The sequence below is a fragment of the Desmodus rotundus genome, chromosome 4 (assembly GCF_022682495.2).
Source record: "Desmodus rotundus isolate HL8 chromosome 4, HLdesRot8A.1, whole genome shotgun sequence".
In the NCBI taxonomy this organism is placed as follows: Eukaryota; Metazoa; Chordata; class Mammalia; order Chiroptera; family Phyllostomidae; genus Desmodus; species Desmodus rotundus.
This window is the reverse complement of record NC_071390.1, coordinates 125,707,751-125,722,720: the sequence shown is the minus strand read 5'-3', so window position 1 is coordinate 125,722,720 and position 14,970 is coordinate 125,707,751. Positions and strand designations below refer to the sequence as shown.

General features: G+C 36.2%; 1 protein-coding gene across 8 annotated transcripts in view; it reads left to right on the top strand.

The window, feature by feature from the left end:
* Positions 1-14,970, top strand: part of LOC112320082 (UDP-glucuronosyltransferase 2A2) — a 61,371-nt gene that overhangs the window by 39,743 nt on the left and 6,658 nt on the right. For all 8 annotated transcript variants that reach the window (XM_053923550.2, XM_024577497.4, XM_045185574.3 and 5 more), the window contains 2 exons: positions 8,164-8,312; positions 13,309-13,440. In XM_053923550.2, the coding sequence (XP_053779525.1) occupies positions 8,164-8,312; positions 13,309-13,440 (281 nt within the window). The remainder of the gene's footprint in view (positions 1-8,163; positions 8,313-13,308; positions 13,441-14,970) is intronic.

The following is a 14,970-nucleotide window of genomic DNA, read 5'->3' as shown; positions in this document are numbered from 1 at the left end:
ATCACTTTGAAGAGATGTTTGTCATATTATGCATTAATAGAGAAAAGATATAGGATTCTGTACATAAAATATTGCACAATAAATGTAGTCCTTGGAATGATAACAAATTTTAACTCTATCATCTTTAACAGGTTTTTCTTTTGCTGTAAGTACTTTCATTGGTTTCATTCTGTGTTTGCTCATATTCTTTATTAGACAATTCTGAATGTACTATGAATATAATTTCAGTCTTGATGTTATAATAAAAATAATTGATAAAATGGCTAAAAAATTCAAAAGGAACAAATACATATAATTAATGATAACTGGCTTAATATTTCTCCTACATAAGCATGATGAATTGTGTTTGCATCATTATATCATCAATGTTATTGTACATCAGTATGTATATATATGTATATATGTATATTTTTCTTTCTTTTAACCAATAGGAACAATTACAAAATGTTAATTTGGGGCTTTTTTCACCTGTTGTAGATTTGACATCTTTCCTCAGAACATTCCAAAATCTACATTGTTGTTTGTAGTGACTTAGAAATATTGATTAGAATGGATGGATCAAGTCATTGAACTAGCGTAATGCTGAGAGCTAGTTTGGTTGTTCCACGTCAGGTATTACAAGCAATGTTTCACTAAACTTATTGAACTTATGAGCCTTCTCTGGAATACCTCCTGAAAGGCCTTACCTGTAGCTCTAGCTGAGGAGGTATCAGTCTTTTCAGAAGTATGTCCATGGTGGTTTTCTCGTTTGTTTGTTTTCATCACTGATTTGCTTATAGCAGATAATGCAACATGAATATTCCTCTCTATTAATGAAAACCTTTTGATGTTGGGGGTCCATGTTTTCAAAACTTTTTAAGGAGTTTCTTGAAGTCTGAAAAGACTTCTGCTAAAACCCTTCACTGTGAATTTTCGTAGAAGTTTTTCTTCTTTTCCTCCTCTTGCAGTTCCCTTTCTCTTACATCTGCTTCAGATATGTGGTCCTGTTCCAGTTCCAACAACTCCTTATTAATCAGTTTGTAACAGAAAGTAGGTCCAGCTGCTTGCCGCTATGAAAGCCAATACTCGAGGCAGGTGCTGATGTAAAGGAAAGTGGTTTATTTGCAGATGCCGGCCATCTGGAAGATGTGGGGGACTCACTTCTCAAAGTCTATCTCCTGGAAGATGGAGGACTCATGTCACAAAACCCATTTCCTAATCTCAGTGCAGGCAGAGATTTTCATATGGAGGGAGAAGGGACCAGAACAAAGAGATCAAGGGAGGGGGGGCAAAGGTCTCTACATGCACACCAGCACAGTCCATTCCGATAAGGCAAGGTGTGCATCATGCCGGATTAGTCATCCTGGCTTCACGTCTTCCTGGCTCCATGGTAGAAAGTCAGCATGGTAGAAAGTCAGCAAAGTCATCCTGGCTTCACGTCTTTGGAGCTGGGATGCCTGAAGGTCAGAGTCTGTATCTTTTGATGTTAGTTCCCAGGATCTTTATACAAACATGCTGCCCATCTATAAGCCACATATTAAGGTCAGCACTTCAAGAAACAATGTCAAAAGAATAGTGGGGTGGGTTTCAATTTCCCATTGTTACAGGTTCCACAGGAACCATCTTTTAGAGCTCCTCAATGTCATACTCCTCCAAGCCCAGGTTAAAGTTGTTTGCTATTTTAGTGACTGTGCCTCTGGATTTTAAACTTCACAACTGTTTTTCAATGTTTTCTTCCACTTTACATGGAGCAGGATGGTCTGAAGTTGAGTACATCTCCTTATCCTTGTAGTATAGGGAGGGCTGAAATTGACTATTTCCCTTTCTCCAGGTCAGTTAGGCTGATGAAACCCCAGCACAATATGCTGTGGTTAACTAGTTTCCCCTCAGGACAGATCCTTTTAATAATACAGTGCTCTGGCATATTGAAAAATAATTTTTACCTCCTCCAGCTAAAAGCAGATTTTTTTTATTGTTGTTCAACTACAAAAAGCAGATTTTTTAAATTAATATTTACTGTGGAAAATTGGTCAAGCTCCTTGAAGTAATCACATAATATTGTGAAGACTCCCCTGATGAGTGGGTCCCCCTAGAGCTTTTGACTCAGATTTGTTCACAAGGAACTTCCAGCAGTTTATCAATTACAGTTCAGGTTTTCCTACCCAGACACTGGCTCTTGCAGTGATTTCCATTCCTGAGTCTCTGCTCCTGAGCACCTGCTCAGGCAAGCTCAGAGTCCCTTTATATCCCAAAAGAATACATAGATAGATCATTAGAAAGAACAGGAGAGTTTGAGAATTCTGATGGATAAAAAACAATATGAAAAGGCAACTGAAATTACTGTACATAAATAAACAAAAATTTAATTAAAATGCACACTTCTACTTTAAAATTTTTGAATAATTTTATAAGTGTTGTGTGAACCATTTATGAATCTCATGAAAACACATTGTAGAAAAGTAAGTAAAGCTATCATTTTCATTAATAAGAAAATAAAAGTTCATACAGATGTCCATTCTCCCCAAATAAATCTCTAGATTCATTGTAATTCTCTTTAAAATCTCAAAACCTAAGTTTCATGAAACTTGACACATTTTGTATAATTTTACATGTGATTTTAAAATCTATATAGAAGAGCAAAGAGCTAAGAATAATCCAGGTACTGTAGAGGAAGAGGTATTATGCTTTCAGATATCAAAAACCAATCATTAGCAAGATACTGAATAAGATGTCCTTCACATATCTCCCACCTCAACAGCAATAATCTAGCATTTATTCACAGATCAATGTGCCTTTATGGGAGTTTTGAGATCCATGTAAGAGATTGTGAAACCACAGTGCAGTCCAAGACCCAGGAAAGACCTGAAGTCAGGTTTGCAGCCAGGTGGCTGACTCGTAGACTGTGGTCCTGGCTATAAACACAAAAACAGCTTTGCACCTCTGAGAACTCAGCTACATCCTGTTACTCTTTAGTTCTGTCACCAGTTCTACATGCCAAGGGATCCATGAGAAGGAGTCGTGCCTACCTGTGCGTTGAGTAATAGATAAGCATTGTAGATAAGTAGTGAAGAGGAGCCTTGAAAAAATAGTGGTGGTATAATTCCTTATTCCTTGGCAAGGGTGAGAAGAAAAAGGGAAGAGAAAAGAGGTAGAAAGGGATGGAGCCAGGAGAGAAGGAAAAAAGAGAAACCCTAAAGGAAGAAAAGAAACTGTCCCAATCTAAAAAATAAATAAATAAATAAAATACTAAAGAGATTAATACCTTCAAAAAAAAGCATAGCCATAGCTTATTTGAAGACAACATAATATATCTTTATGCTTTCATTGTATGAAAGGATTTACATAAGTGCATAAAGAAAAAAATAAAGAAAATGATTAATTAATTCAACTCTATTAAATTTAAAACCTGAAAGTCATCACATAATATTTGAGAATGAGAAACACATCATAAACTGTGAGAAGATATCTGCAATACATAAAATAGACAAGGCTTATTTAAAATATACAAGTATAAAGCATTTATTGAATCAGTAACAAAAACCACAAGCAAATCCACTACAAAAAAATGAACAAAAGACATGAGCATAATATTCTCTGAAAAAGAAAGTAAAATGAGTTATAAAATATTAAATTTTACTCAATCTCAATAATAATCAAGGATATCCAAATAATACAAAAGATATAATTTCAGACCTAACAGACTGACAAAACTTAAAAAATCATTTATTTCTTTTGGTATTATAAAATTAAAATATGGTGACAGTTACAGAACTTTGTAATTATGCTAAATATTATTGTATATTTAAAATGTATAAATTTTATACCACATCAATTATATCTCAATACAATTATTAGTAAAAGTCATTCAATGCTATACTGAGTAAGTATGTGTAATAACGGGGACTAAAATGTCCTGCTGGTTAAAGTATAAATTTGAATGACCTTAGATGAAGTATAAATTTTTGAGAAAAGTCTTAAGATACCTAGGAGGAGAAAAAATATATATAGTTACCCAATTGATACTATTGATCTTAATAAAAAAAATGTTCATAGTAGCAGCCAGGTCTTCGCACACAGTATGTCACAGTGTTGTCACACAATGGAACAATACCTACAGAACTTTAAAAAAAAAGAAAAAGGAAAAAATACAAGATTGCATCTCCAAAAGAATATTGCACCTAAGTAGCAAATCTATGCTTAGAAATATCTGTGTAATATTTAAAAAACTAAACACTAAAGTGTTGAGGGCATCACATTAGGTGGTAGACATGAAAGTTCCAGGACAGTGCTCTATGCGTACTATTGCTCCCGAAGACCTTCCAGTCGAGCGAGATTCGGAGAGGAAAGACAGTGGTGTTGACCGTCCTGACCCCGGTAGGCCTAAGCTAATGTATGTGTTCGTCTTAGTTTTTTTTAAGTTTAGAAAGTTAAAAAAATTAAACATAAAAACATATAGAATAAAGATATAAAGAAAATATTTTCATACAGCTAGACAATGTGTTCCTTTTAAGATAAATGTTATTACAAAAGTAGAAAAATTAAAAACATTAAAAATCTTATAAAGTAAAACCATTGAAGTAAGCTGAAGTGAATTTATCATTGAAGAAAATGTATTGTTATACTTCTAGCCTAGCCTACGTATGCAGTGTTTATAAAGTCTACAATAGTGTGCAGTAATGTCCTAGGCCTACACTTGCACTCGCCACTCACTCACTGACTCCCAGAGCAACTTCTGGTCTTGCAAATTCCTTTCATGGTAAGAGCCCTATACAGATATGCCATTTTTATCTTTATACCATATTATTATGGTGCCTTTTCTATGTTTAGATTTATTTAATTCACAAAGACTTATCACTGTGTTACAACTGCCTACAATATTCATTACAATACCATGCTTTACAGGTTTGTAGCCTGGGGGAAATAAACTATAACCTGTAGTCTAGGTGTGTAGTAGGGTATACCGTCTAGATTTGTGTAAGTACGCTCTATGATGTTGGCACAATGACAAAATTGCTTAATAAGATATTTCTCAGAACATATTCTTGGACAAAAAACCTTTCTGGAACTAATAAGAAATCATAGCAAGTCACTGAAACCTGTATAATTTTATTAACCAGTCTCACCCCAATAAATTCAATTAAAAAAAGAAATCACAGCAGGATTATAGTATAAAGATTAATATAATGAGGGAAATGGGGGCAACTGTAATTGAACAATAAAAAATACATAAAAAATGAAAATTCAATCACTTCCTATATACCAGTAATGAACAACTGGAATTTGAAATTAAAAACACTATCATATACATTAGAACCCCCCAAACAAAATACTGAAATATAAATCTAAAGTGCATACGAGCTCTATATGAGGGAAACTACAAACTCTGATGAGCAAAATTCAAAGAACAAAATAAATGGATAGTTATTCCATATCCATGGATAGAAAGTCTCAATACTGTCAATATGTCAGTTCTTCCCAACTTGATCCAAGAATCAATGAATTCCTGATCAAAATCTCAGCAAGTTGTTGCATGGATATTGACAAACTGATTCTCACATTTAATGGAGAGGCAAAATATTCCAAATAGCCAACACAATATTTAAAGAGAAAAACAAAGTTGGAGGATGAACACTATTCAAATTCAAGATATTCTATAAAGCTACAGTAATAAAGATAGTGAGGCATTAGCAAAAGAGTAGATAAATAGATCAATGAAACAGAAGAGTTCTATGAAATAGAGACTCACACAAGATAGTCAATTGATCTTTATCAAAAAAACAAAGTAAATACAATAGATAAAGATAATCTTTTCGAAAGTAATACTGGAACAACTGAACATCCACATGCAACAAAAGATATAGACAAAACATTTTAAGTGTCACAAAGTTTAACTCAAAAATGTATTAGCCATATAGATGTAAAATTCAAAACTATAAAACTCCTAGAAGATAACATAGGAGGAAATGTAGATGACCTTGCGTATGATAAGGGCTTTACATAAAACACCAAAAGTACAATCCATGAAAGACATGATGGATAAGCTGGATTTTGTTAAAATTTAAAAATTCTGTTTTGTGAAAGACAATGTCAAGAAAATAAAAGATGAGACATAAACTGGGAGATAATATTTGCAAAAGACATGTCTGATAAAGGGCTGTTATCCAAAATATTTTTTAAAGGTGTTAAAATGTCTGTCCAGTAGGCCTGAGACTGGTGTGGCAAGGCTGACAGGCATTCCAAACAACATTAGCAAAACTATCAGAGTGTGGGGGGTAGAGAGGGAGCCCTTCAAAGTCTGTATATCATCCCCACTAGCTGGAAAAAGGATAACCTTGAGACTGTGCATTCATCCCTAGGCCTAGAAGATGAAGGGGCTTGTAGTGTCCAAAGCCCCTAAAACAAGGTTGGTTAACTGTCTACTTTCTGTCATATATACAAAATGAACAAATAGAGTCTGGAGCAAGATAAGGATTTGAGCTAACAGACCCCCACACATACCTATGTTTGGGTAGTCATGTCTCCCCTGGGGAAGCTGGCCCCACCTTTACCCATCAATCAATATATAACTTCTTCTCCCCCACCCAGACAACTATGTAAGTCCTTAGAACAAAGAACACAGGCTCCTCTCTTCTCTTGGCTCTTTTTGCCACATGACAGGCGGGGGGGGGGGGGGGGGTGCACCCTGGCCACTTGGCTTCTGGCCAGGGGACCTGTGGCCACCTGGGTGATGACCACCCAACTTCTGGCCACCCTGCTTTTCCCACCCCTGCTCTTGCCACCCTTGCTTTTGTTGCTTTCCCATTAGAACTTAGCACTAATAAACTGCATGCATGCTAACAGGCTTACTGATCTGTAATTCTTTCCTGGGTTGGCAAGAAGGACAAGGGTTTCTACAGTAACAAAAATGTCTTTTGAAATTATTTATGAACTTCTGCATACTTTTGCTCAATTTTATTTTCTTCACTTTTGATTGAGTTTATATTTTATACTGTGGATCACTGCTGCAAATATAGAATTTTAGTGAATAAGCTATGATTTTCTTAAAATGAGGTCTACAGGTTATGCATAATAATTTCACCCAGAAAGCTGATAATCAAAGCAGGGTGTCACACAAATGGAACGAGACATCTAAAGGACATAAACATTTTGGCATGGAAGCTATGAGGTGATGCTCTCATCCAGTCTTGAGCAATTTCAAGCTGAGTGTCTTTGTGAAATGCTTCTTTATTACCAAATTAAGACATTTGACTATATAACCTCAGACATATATTTAAACACTGCAAAGTAATGACTAAAAAAGGGCTATCTAACCTAGGGTGTATATAACCAGTTTTGATTAAAATCCTCAAGAAAGAAGGAATGTCATCTGAGTTGTTTTTTTTTTACTTCAATGCAAAACATGTTCTCTGTGTGTAAATGCAAATACTTCATCACCACAAACCTCCTAAAATTAATACTTAGAATCTGTCCCTTTCAAAAAAACATCATTTAAAGGTAACACTAAAATAAGTATGTAATATTGGTAATGTGTAGTGTGTACTTCACGCTCCAAACAGAATGGTACTGGGTATGAATTACTCAGGAAATGACTGTTTAGGAAAAACAATGGCAAATCAGTTGAAATAATTGAATTTGACTCAGGAAGATTAGGTAAACTGACATTGGTGGGATTCTACAACAATGTGTGTGAATGAGAAAGTATAACAAGCTGGAAGTTAGAAGCACTTTCCTGACAGGAATTTAGAAAACTATTGAGAGGTTATTTGGAGCTAATATGATGGGGCTTTTCTATCGCTGCCACTTAATTGGAGGGAAACAATGAGTATTAAATTTATCAGTACTTGGAGTTGTGGTTAAATTTTTTATTGATTTCATTTTTGTTAATTTATTTTTATTTATTCTTATTTGATATTATAAAATTTATGTTATTGAATGGATTATTTTTTATATTATTGTTCTTTTACCACCCAAATTTTATCCCTTCCTTCCTCCCTCCCTCCCCCCTCCCTGCCTCCTTCCCTTAAATATTACTTCAAATTTCTCTTCTTTTTAAAATCTAGATATATAAGTAATCTAAAGAACCTAGATTTATTTTTCCTTAATAGCACATCAGAAAGTTAGTGGTACATTTATTTTCCTAACAAACATATGCTAATAATATCCACCCAACTTTATTTTCTTTAGGAAAACCCACTACATTATGTGAGACTATGGGGAAAGCAGAAATTTGGCTAATGAGGACATATTGGGACTTTGAATTTCCTCGTCCATACTTACCTAATTTTGAGTTTGTAGGAGGACTGCATTGTAAACCTGCCAAACCATTACCTAAGGTAGGTCTATTATGCCGGAGGTCTATAATGGTCTATTATGATTAGGTCTATTATGATTTTCCTCTAAAGTTTAGAGCCTAAACAACAGAGACGTACTACTGCACATCTCAGTTTGTTACTCCAAATCAGTTTTCCAACTCATAGGGGTATCTTATGAGTGGTATTCCTTTTTTAGACTTGACTTTGATATTTAAGCTGAAGAATGAAGTGATGTAAACGTGTTAAAAATATGAGCATGTCTATTGTGTGGGTACTAGATTGAAGGTATAGGAAACTAAAGCCTTGAGTGTCACTGAGGAAACTGCTGTCGTCATCCTAACCAGTATGGTGGAATTATGAGTAGGAACACTTGCTATGGTTGTTTGAGTAATAAAGAGGCTTTTGTGAGAACTGTTGGGTAGATTCACAGGATTTGGTCAGTAGAAGTAAATATTGTCAGAAGACACAGAATCAGATATGGCTTCTTGCATAGCAGTGACCTTTACTGAAGTAAGAAATAATGGAAACACTTTTTGAGATGACAATTATGAGTTAAATTTCAAATTAATTTTAAAGATCCAAATTTCCACTTTCAGATGGAAATTTCTAGAAATTGTGTAGGTAATAAATATTTCTGTCCCAGCAGAGGGCATTAGAAATAGGTTAGGAGTCATCAGCATGAAGTAGAAGTCACAGAACTGAGAGACCCAAATGTTGAATTGGTTCTCTATGACCATGATGTCAGGGGCGGGGGTTACTGAAAAAAAGAAAATTTTGTAACACATTCCAAAGGTATAAGAGAATAAATGTGGACTGTCAAAAATGTTGGAAGAAAACAATATTGAAAAGTAAAAGAGATTAATAGGTAAACATAATAACATTGTATATAACTATATTAATAGGGAGTGAGGAAACACTCGTTTGCTTGGCTTTTAGGCAAATAACATAATATCTGTAGAAGGTTGCAGGTTAAGTGGTGTTCCCAGTAGAGTTCTTGATTTGTGCTTCAAGTAACATGTATATTTAAGTTTAAAATTTCATTTTAGGGCTTTGAATATGGTTTTCCTTCTTTTTTTTTAATCCTCACCCAGGTACATTGTTTCATTGCTTTTAGAGAGAGAGGAAGGGGGAGAAAGAGAGAGAGACACAGAGACAGAGAGACATCGATGTGAGAGAGAAATATCAATTGGTTGTCTTCTCGAGCTCCCCAACTGGGGATTGAACTCACAACCTGGTTTTGTGCCCTGACAGGGAATTAAACCCATGACTTTTGGTATATGGGATGAGGCTCCCATATACCAACTGAGCCACACTGACCAGGGCTGAATGTGGTTCTCTTACCAGCCAAATACAGCTTCAGGAAAACTCTATTGAGTGTTATTACAGGAGATAATGAACTAATATCTAAATGAAGACAGAGTAAGAGACATGTGACATATTCTGTGGCTCACTACATAATATGTTGACACACTATTATGTTTTTCACAATTTCCCAAAACAACTCAGACTTGTTTTATTACAAGAGGAGAATTACTCCATTTCAAACATTATTAATATAGACATTTGAGCAACATAAATACCAATCATGGCTTATATCTGATGAAAGAATTGTGCCAGTCACTGAATACACAGAATAAAAAAGCAATGAGAGAGAATCAAATCAAGAATTCAAATTAGAGAGAACCAAGATGGCGGCGTAGGTAGACACACTGCACCTCCTCGCACAACCAGAACTGACAGAGAATCGAACAGCAACGGGGGCTGACACCAAGGAAATAGAAAATAAACATTCATCCAGACTGGTAGGAGGGGCGGAGACGGGCACCGGGGTGGAGAGGACTCGCGTGGCTGTGGCGGGACTGAGACTGGCGGAGTGTGGGACAAATGGCGCAGGCAGTCTGAGCACTAGCAGACCCTGCGGTCCCACATTCGCACACAGATAAATCCAGAGGGCCGGACTCAGAGTGGCGGAGAACGGGGCAGGCAGAGCAGCGGGTAGCACCCCGCGGCACCACATTCACCCACAGATAAACCGGACGAACGGCGGGGAGCGAAGCAGACCGCGTAACCCAGGGCTCCAGCTCAAGGAAATAAAGCCTCAAACCTCTGATTGAAAACGCCTGTGGGGGTTGGGGCGGCAGCAGGAGAGACTCCCAGCCTCACAGGAGAGGTTGTTGGAGAGACCCACAGGGGCCTAGAGTGTGCACAGGCCCACTTACTCGGGAACCAGCACCAGAGTGGCCCAGTTTGATTGTGGGTAGCGGAGTGAAAGATTGAAAGCCGGAGGAGAGTGAGGCGGGCGCCATTGCTCCCACTCGGCCCCTCCCCCACGTATAGCGTCACAGTGCAGCGACCAGCATTACCCTGCCCCGGTGAACACCTAAGGCTCCTCCCCTTAAAGTAACAGATGCGCCAAGACAAACAACAAAAAAAATGGCCCAAATGACAGAACACTTCAAAGCTCCAGAAAAAATACAACTAAGCGAGGAAGAGATAGCCAACCTATCGGATGCACAGTTCAAAGCACTGGTTATCAATATGCTCACAGACTTGGTTGAATCTGTTCGAAAAACAGATGAAAAAATGAAGCCTATGCTAAGAGAAACAAAGGAAAATGTACAGGGAACCAACGGTGAGGCGAAGGAAACTGGGACTCAAATCAATGGTATGGACCAGAAGGAAGAAAGAAACATCCAACCAGAAAAGAATGAAGAAACAAGAACTTGGAAAAATGAGGAGAGGCTCAGGAACCTCCCGGACGCCTTGAAACGTTCCAACATCCGAATTATAGGGGTGCCAGAAGGAGAAGAGGAAGAACAAATAACTGAAAACTTATTTGAACAAATAATGAAGGAGAACTTCCCTAATCTGGCAAAGGAAATAGACTTCCAGGAAGTCCAGGAAGCTCAGAGAGTCCCAAAGAAGCTGGACCCAAGGAGAAACACACCAAGGCACATCATAATTACATTACCCAAGATTAAACGCAAGGACCTACATCCAAGATTACAGTATCCAGCAAAGCTATCACTTAGAATGGAAGGGAAGATAAAGTGCTTCTCAGATAAGGTCAAGTTAAAGAAGTTCATCATCACCAAGCCCTTATTATATGAAATGTTAAAGGGAGTTACCTAAGAAAAAGAAGATCAAAAAAAGGACCAGTAAAAATGACAGCAAACTCACAGTTATTAACGGCCACACATAAAACAAAAACGAGAGCAAACTAGGCAAACAACTAGAACATGAGGGTTGTCATTAAGGGAGTGGGAGGGGGAGAGGGGGGTAAAGGTACAGAGAATAAGTAGCATAGATGATAGGTGGAAAATAGACAGGGGGAGGGTAAAAATAGTGTAGGAAATGTAGAAGCCAAAGAACTTATAAGTATGACCCATGGACATGAACTATAGGGGGGAATGTGGGAGGGAGGGGGGTGGGCAGGATGGAGTGGAGTGGGGGGGGGATGGGACAACTGTAATAGCATAATCAATAAATATATTTGAAAAAAAAAAGAAGTAAAAAGTGGTAGTCACACAGTAATCCCAGGGATGTAAAGTACAGCACAGGGAATATAGTCAATAATATTCTAACAACTATGTATGGTGCCAAGTGGGTATTCAAAATATCAGGGGTGCCATTTTGTTAAGTATGTGATTGTCTAACCACTAGGCTGTACACCTGAAACTAATACAAGATAATATTTAAACTATAATTGAAAAATAAAAATTTTTTTAAAGAAATAAAAAAAAAAAAAAAGAATTCAAATTAAACAGGTAGGTATGTAAGCCTTAAATGGTGTGTGTGTGTGTGTGTGTGTGTGCCTACGCACACTCTATTGTTTTTATTCAATTATCAGTTTAGCCAGATGAATCAAAATGATAAAACTACCAAGTCCTGGGACTTCAGAGATATTCTCCTAACATTAACTAAGCTAAAAGCAGTAGTCTACATTTATGGCATCATCTTTCCCTACTAATTCTACTAGCCATACATTGAGAAACATCAGTGATTTCAGGGCAACCATGAATAGTTACAAAGAAAATGCATGGTACATATCTAGAGGGTGACATGAGCGTAGATTCTGATGTAAAAGACTCCAATTCCAGATTTCGCAGTGCTCAGCCTGCCCAACTGTAAGCAATATACAAGAGAATTTTTATTTTGCAAAGAAAATTGCATTTTACATCCGTGCTAAGGCTCAAATTAAGAGCATGCAGTTAGTATCACACTTGTGTGAGAACAGAATCACTGTCTCATACATGTTTTCATGATTATAGCATAAATTTGGGTTGTCACCTTTTAAACATATTACTAAATATCCCATTTTTAAAAAATAAATCTTTGTAGCCCTATGAATCAAGGAAAGAATAAATATGAGAAAAATATCCTAAATATCTAACAAAAAGTTAGGTCAATTCATTAATAATTTATTAGCTGTAAACTGGAATACTAAAACAAAAATTATAGCCTAGTTCTAAATCCTTTTTGGGGGGGAGCTTTCCCCCAAGAAGTATTTTTATGAGCTTGCAAACAATTCTGTTGGTTTATACATTTACCATACTTTGCCATGTATAATGCACAATTTTTGACCAAATATTTGAGGGGAAAATAAGGGTGCACATTATACATGGGTATAATGGTTACATACCATGGGTATAATAATGGGTGTAATAATCCCATGTATGATGTGCACACAAACTTGGGTGCACATTATACATGGCAAAACGCAGAAACCTTAGGAGTAACAGTTCCATTTATGATGGAAAGATCTGCCTTTTATTATCTATTCATTTGGTACAATGGTTTGATTCCATGCCTTTATTTATAATCTCTTATTAAATATTTTAGCCATGGTTTGCAGAAATACATTTTGTCTTAAAGATCTAGACGCTATGTAGTAGAACACAGAACGAGTCTAACAATATCTCTGACACTACTCTTGACCCTGATTATTTAGAAAAGTAGGTGAAAAATTCCACTGTAATCCTGTACTTATATAATAAAGATAATTTTATCTCTGCAGGAAATGGAAGAATTTGTCCAAAGTTCAGGTGAACATGGTATTGTGGCATTTACTCTGGGTTCAATGGTCAAAAACCTCACAGAAGAAAAAGCCAATCTCATCGCCTCAGCCCTTGCTCAGATTCCACAGAAGGTCAGTGCAACAACATACCATCCTAGTGAGCAGCCACTTCGCCAACTGCAGAGAGACTGTGGTCCATAGGACTCTTTCCGGATGAAAGTTGAAACTCTTTATACATTGAGCATAACTGGTACTGCCTTTAAGTAAAAATTTCTTAAAACATTAAAATTCTGTATTTGGGCACATTTGATAATTTGTCTACTGAGCCTTTGTAACACTATAAAAATAGAACTTTTTTAAAAATGTGTTTATTGATTTTAGAGAGATGGAGAAGAGAGGGAGGAGAGAGAGAGAGGCAGAGAGAGAGAGAGAGAGAGAGAGAGAGATCGATGTGTTGTCCCGCTTATTTATGCATTCATTGGTTGATTCTTGCATGTGTCCTGACTGGTGGTTGAACCCACAACTTTGATGTATCAGGACAATGCTCTAGCGAACTGAGTTACCCAGCCAGGGCAGAAATACATCTTTTTATAAAGTTGTTTTCAAGGAAATGGAAATAAAAATGTTAAGATCCCAATCACTTCTTACTATTTGAAATTTTTCTCCCTGCAATGACTACTCCTAGAAGTTCTCAAGTGTGTTAACTCCAAGGTCTAGGAAAAGAAAGGGGTTATTATGTAAAGAGGAATCACGCCCAAGAATATACTTTCTATCTCTAGGTTTTATTAGGACTCTATCAAAGTGTAGTTGGTTTACAAGTAGGAGCCTATCTTTCTAAATTGATTTTCTACAGTTAAAAACAATACAAAATATACATATTATTGTCAAATAATATATATTTTTTAATTTATGATATTCAATTAACTTTGTGTTGTCATTACAATTATAGATTTCTACTCTTTATATTTATACTCTGTTAACTTAAAAAAATTAAAGGCCAAGGTGAGAGGTAACAAATGTTTGAGATAAAAAAAAGAACTTTTTCAGACAGAAACCCATAGTGTTCTGCTTAGGAAATGAAGGCAAAGAGTATTTATGAAAAGGAAAAAGGGAATAATTACGTTAAAAAAGGAAGAAACTTCTGTTGATGTTAATATGCCAAGAAAGAAATTTCTATAGGTACAAACAAAGTGATTCTTTGGCTACATATGCTTGTGCTAATTCTAAAAAATGTCTTTAATTTTCAGTTTAGTAGGAAGGATATCTGCTTTCCTGCTGACTCTGAAAATAGTTGTTTGGAATACAATGCTGCTCTTGGTATAGTCTAAATGTTATTTCACCCAGTTGAAAGCTTCAAAATGTTTGAAGAAGACAGGCAAGACAATTGCTCTGAAACAGCAACTTTGACTCCATTTTGAAGTGGCTCATTTATATTATTTTAACAGCTCCTATTCATGAAACATCCGAGGATACTATATATTTGCATATTAGTTAAAGTAAAAAAAATCTCTGTGATAGTCTGCCTACTAATTAGGACTGTTAAAACTTTGGATTTTTATTTCTAAAAACATTTTATTTCTAACAAACTTTTCTGCTTGTTTTTTAAGTACATTAAAATTTTCTCTCTTTTTTTTTTTATTGTTGCTCATGTACAGTTGTCTC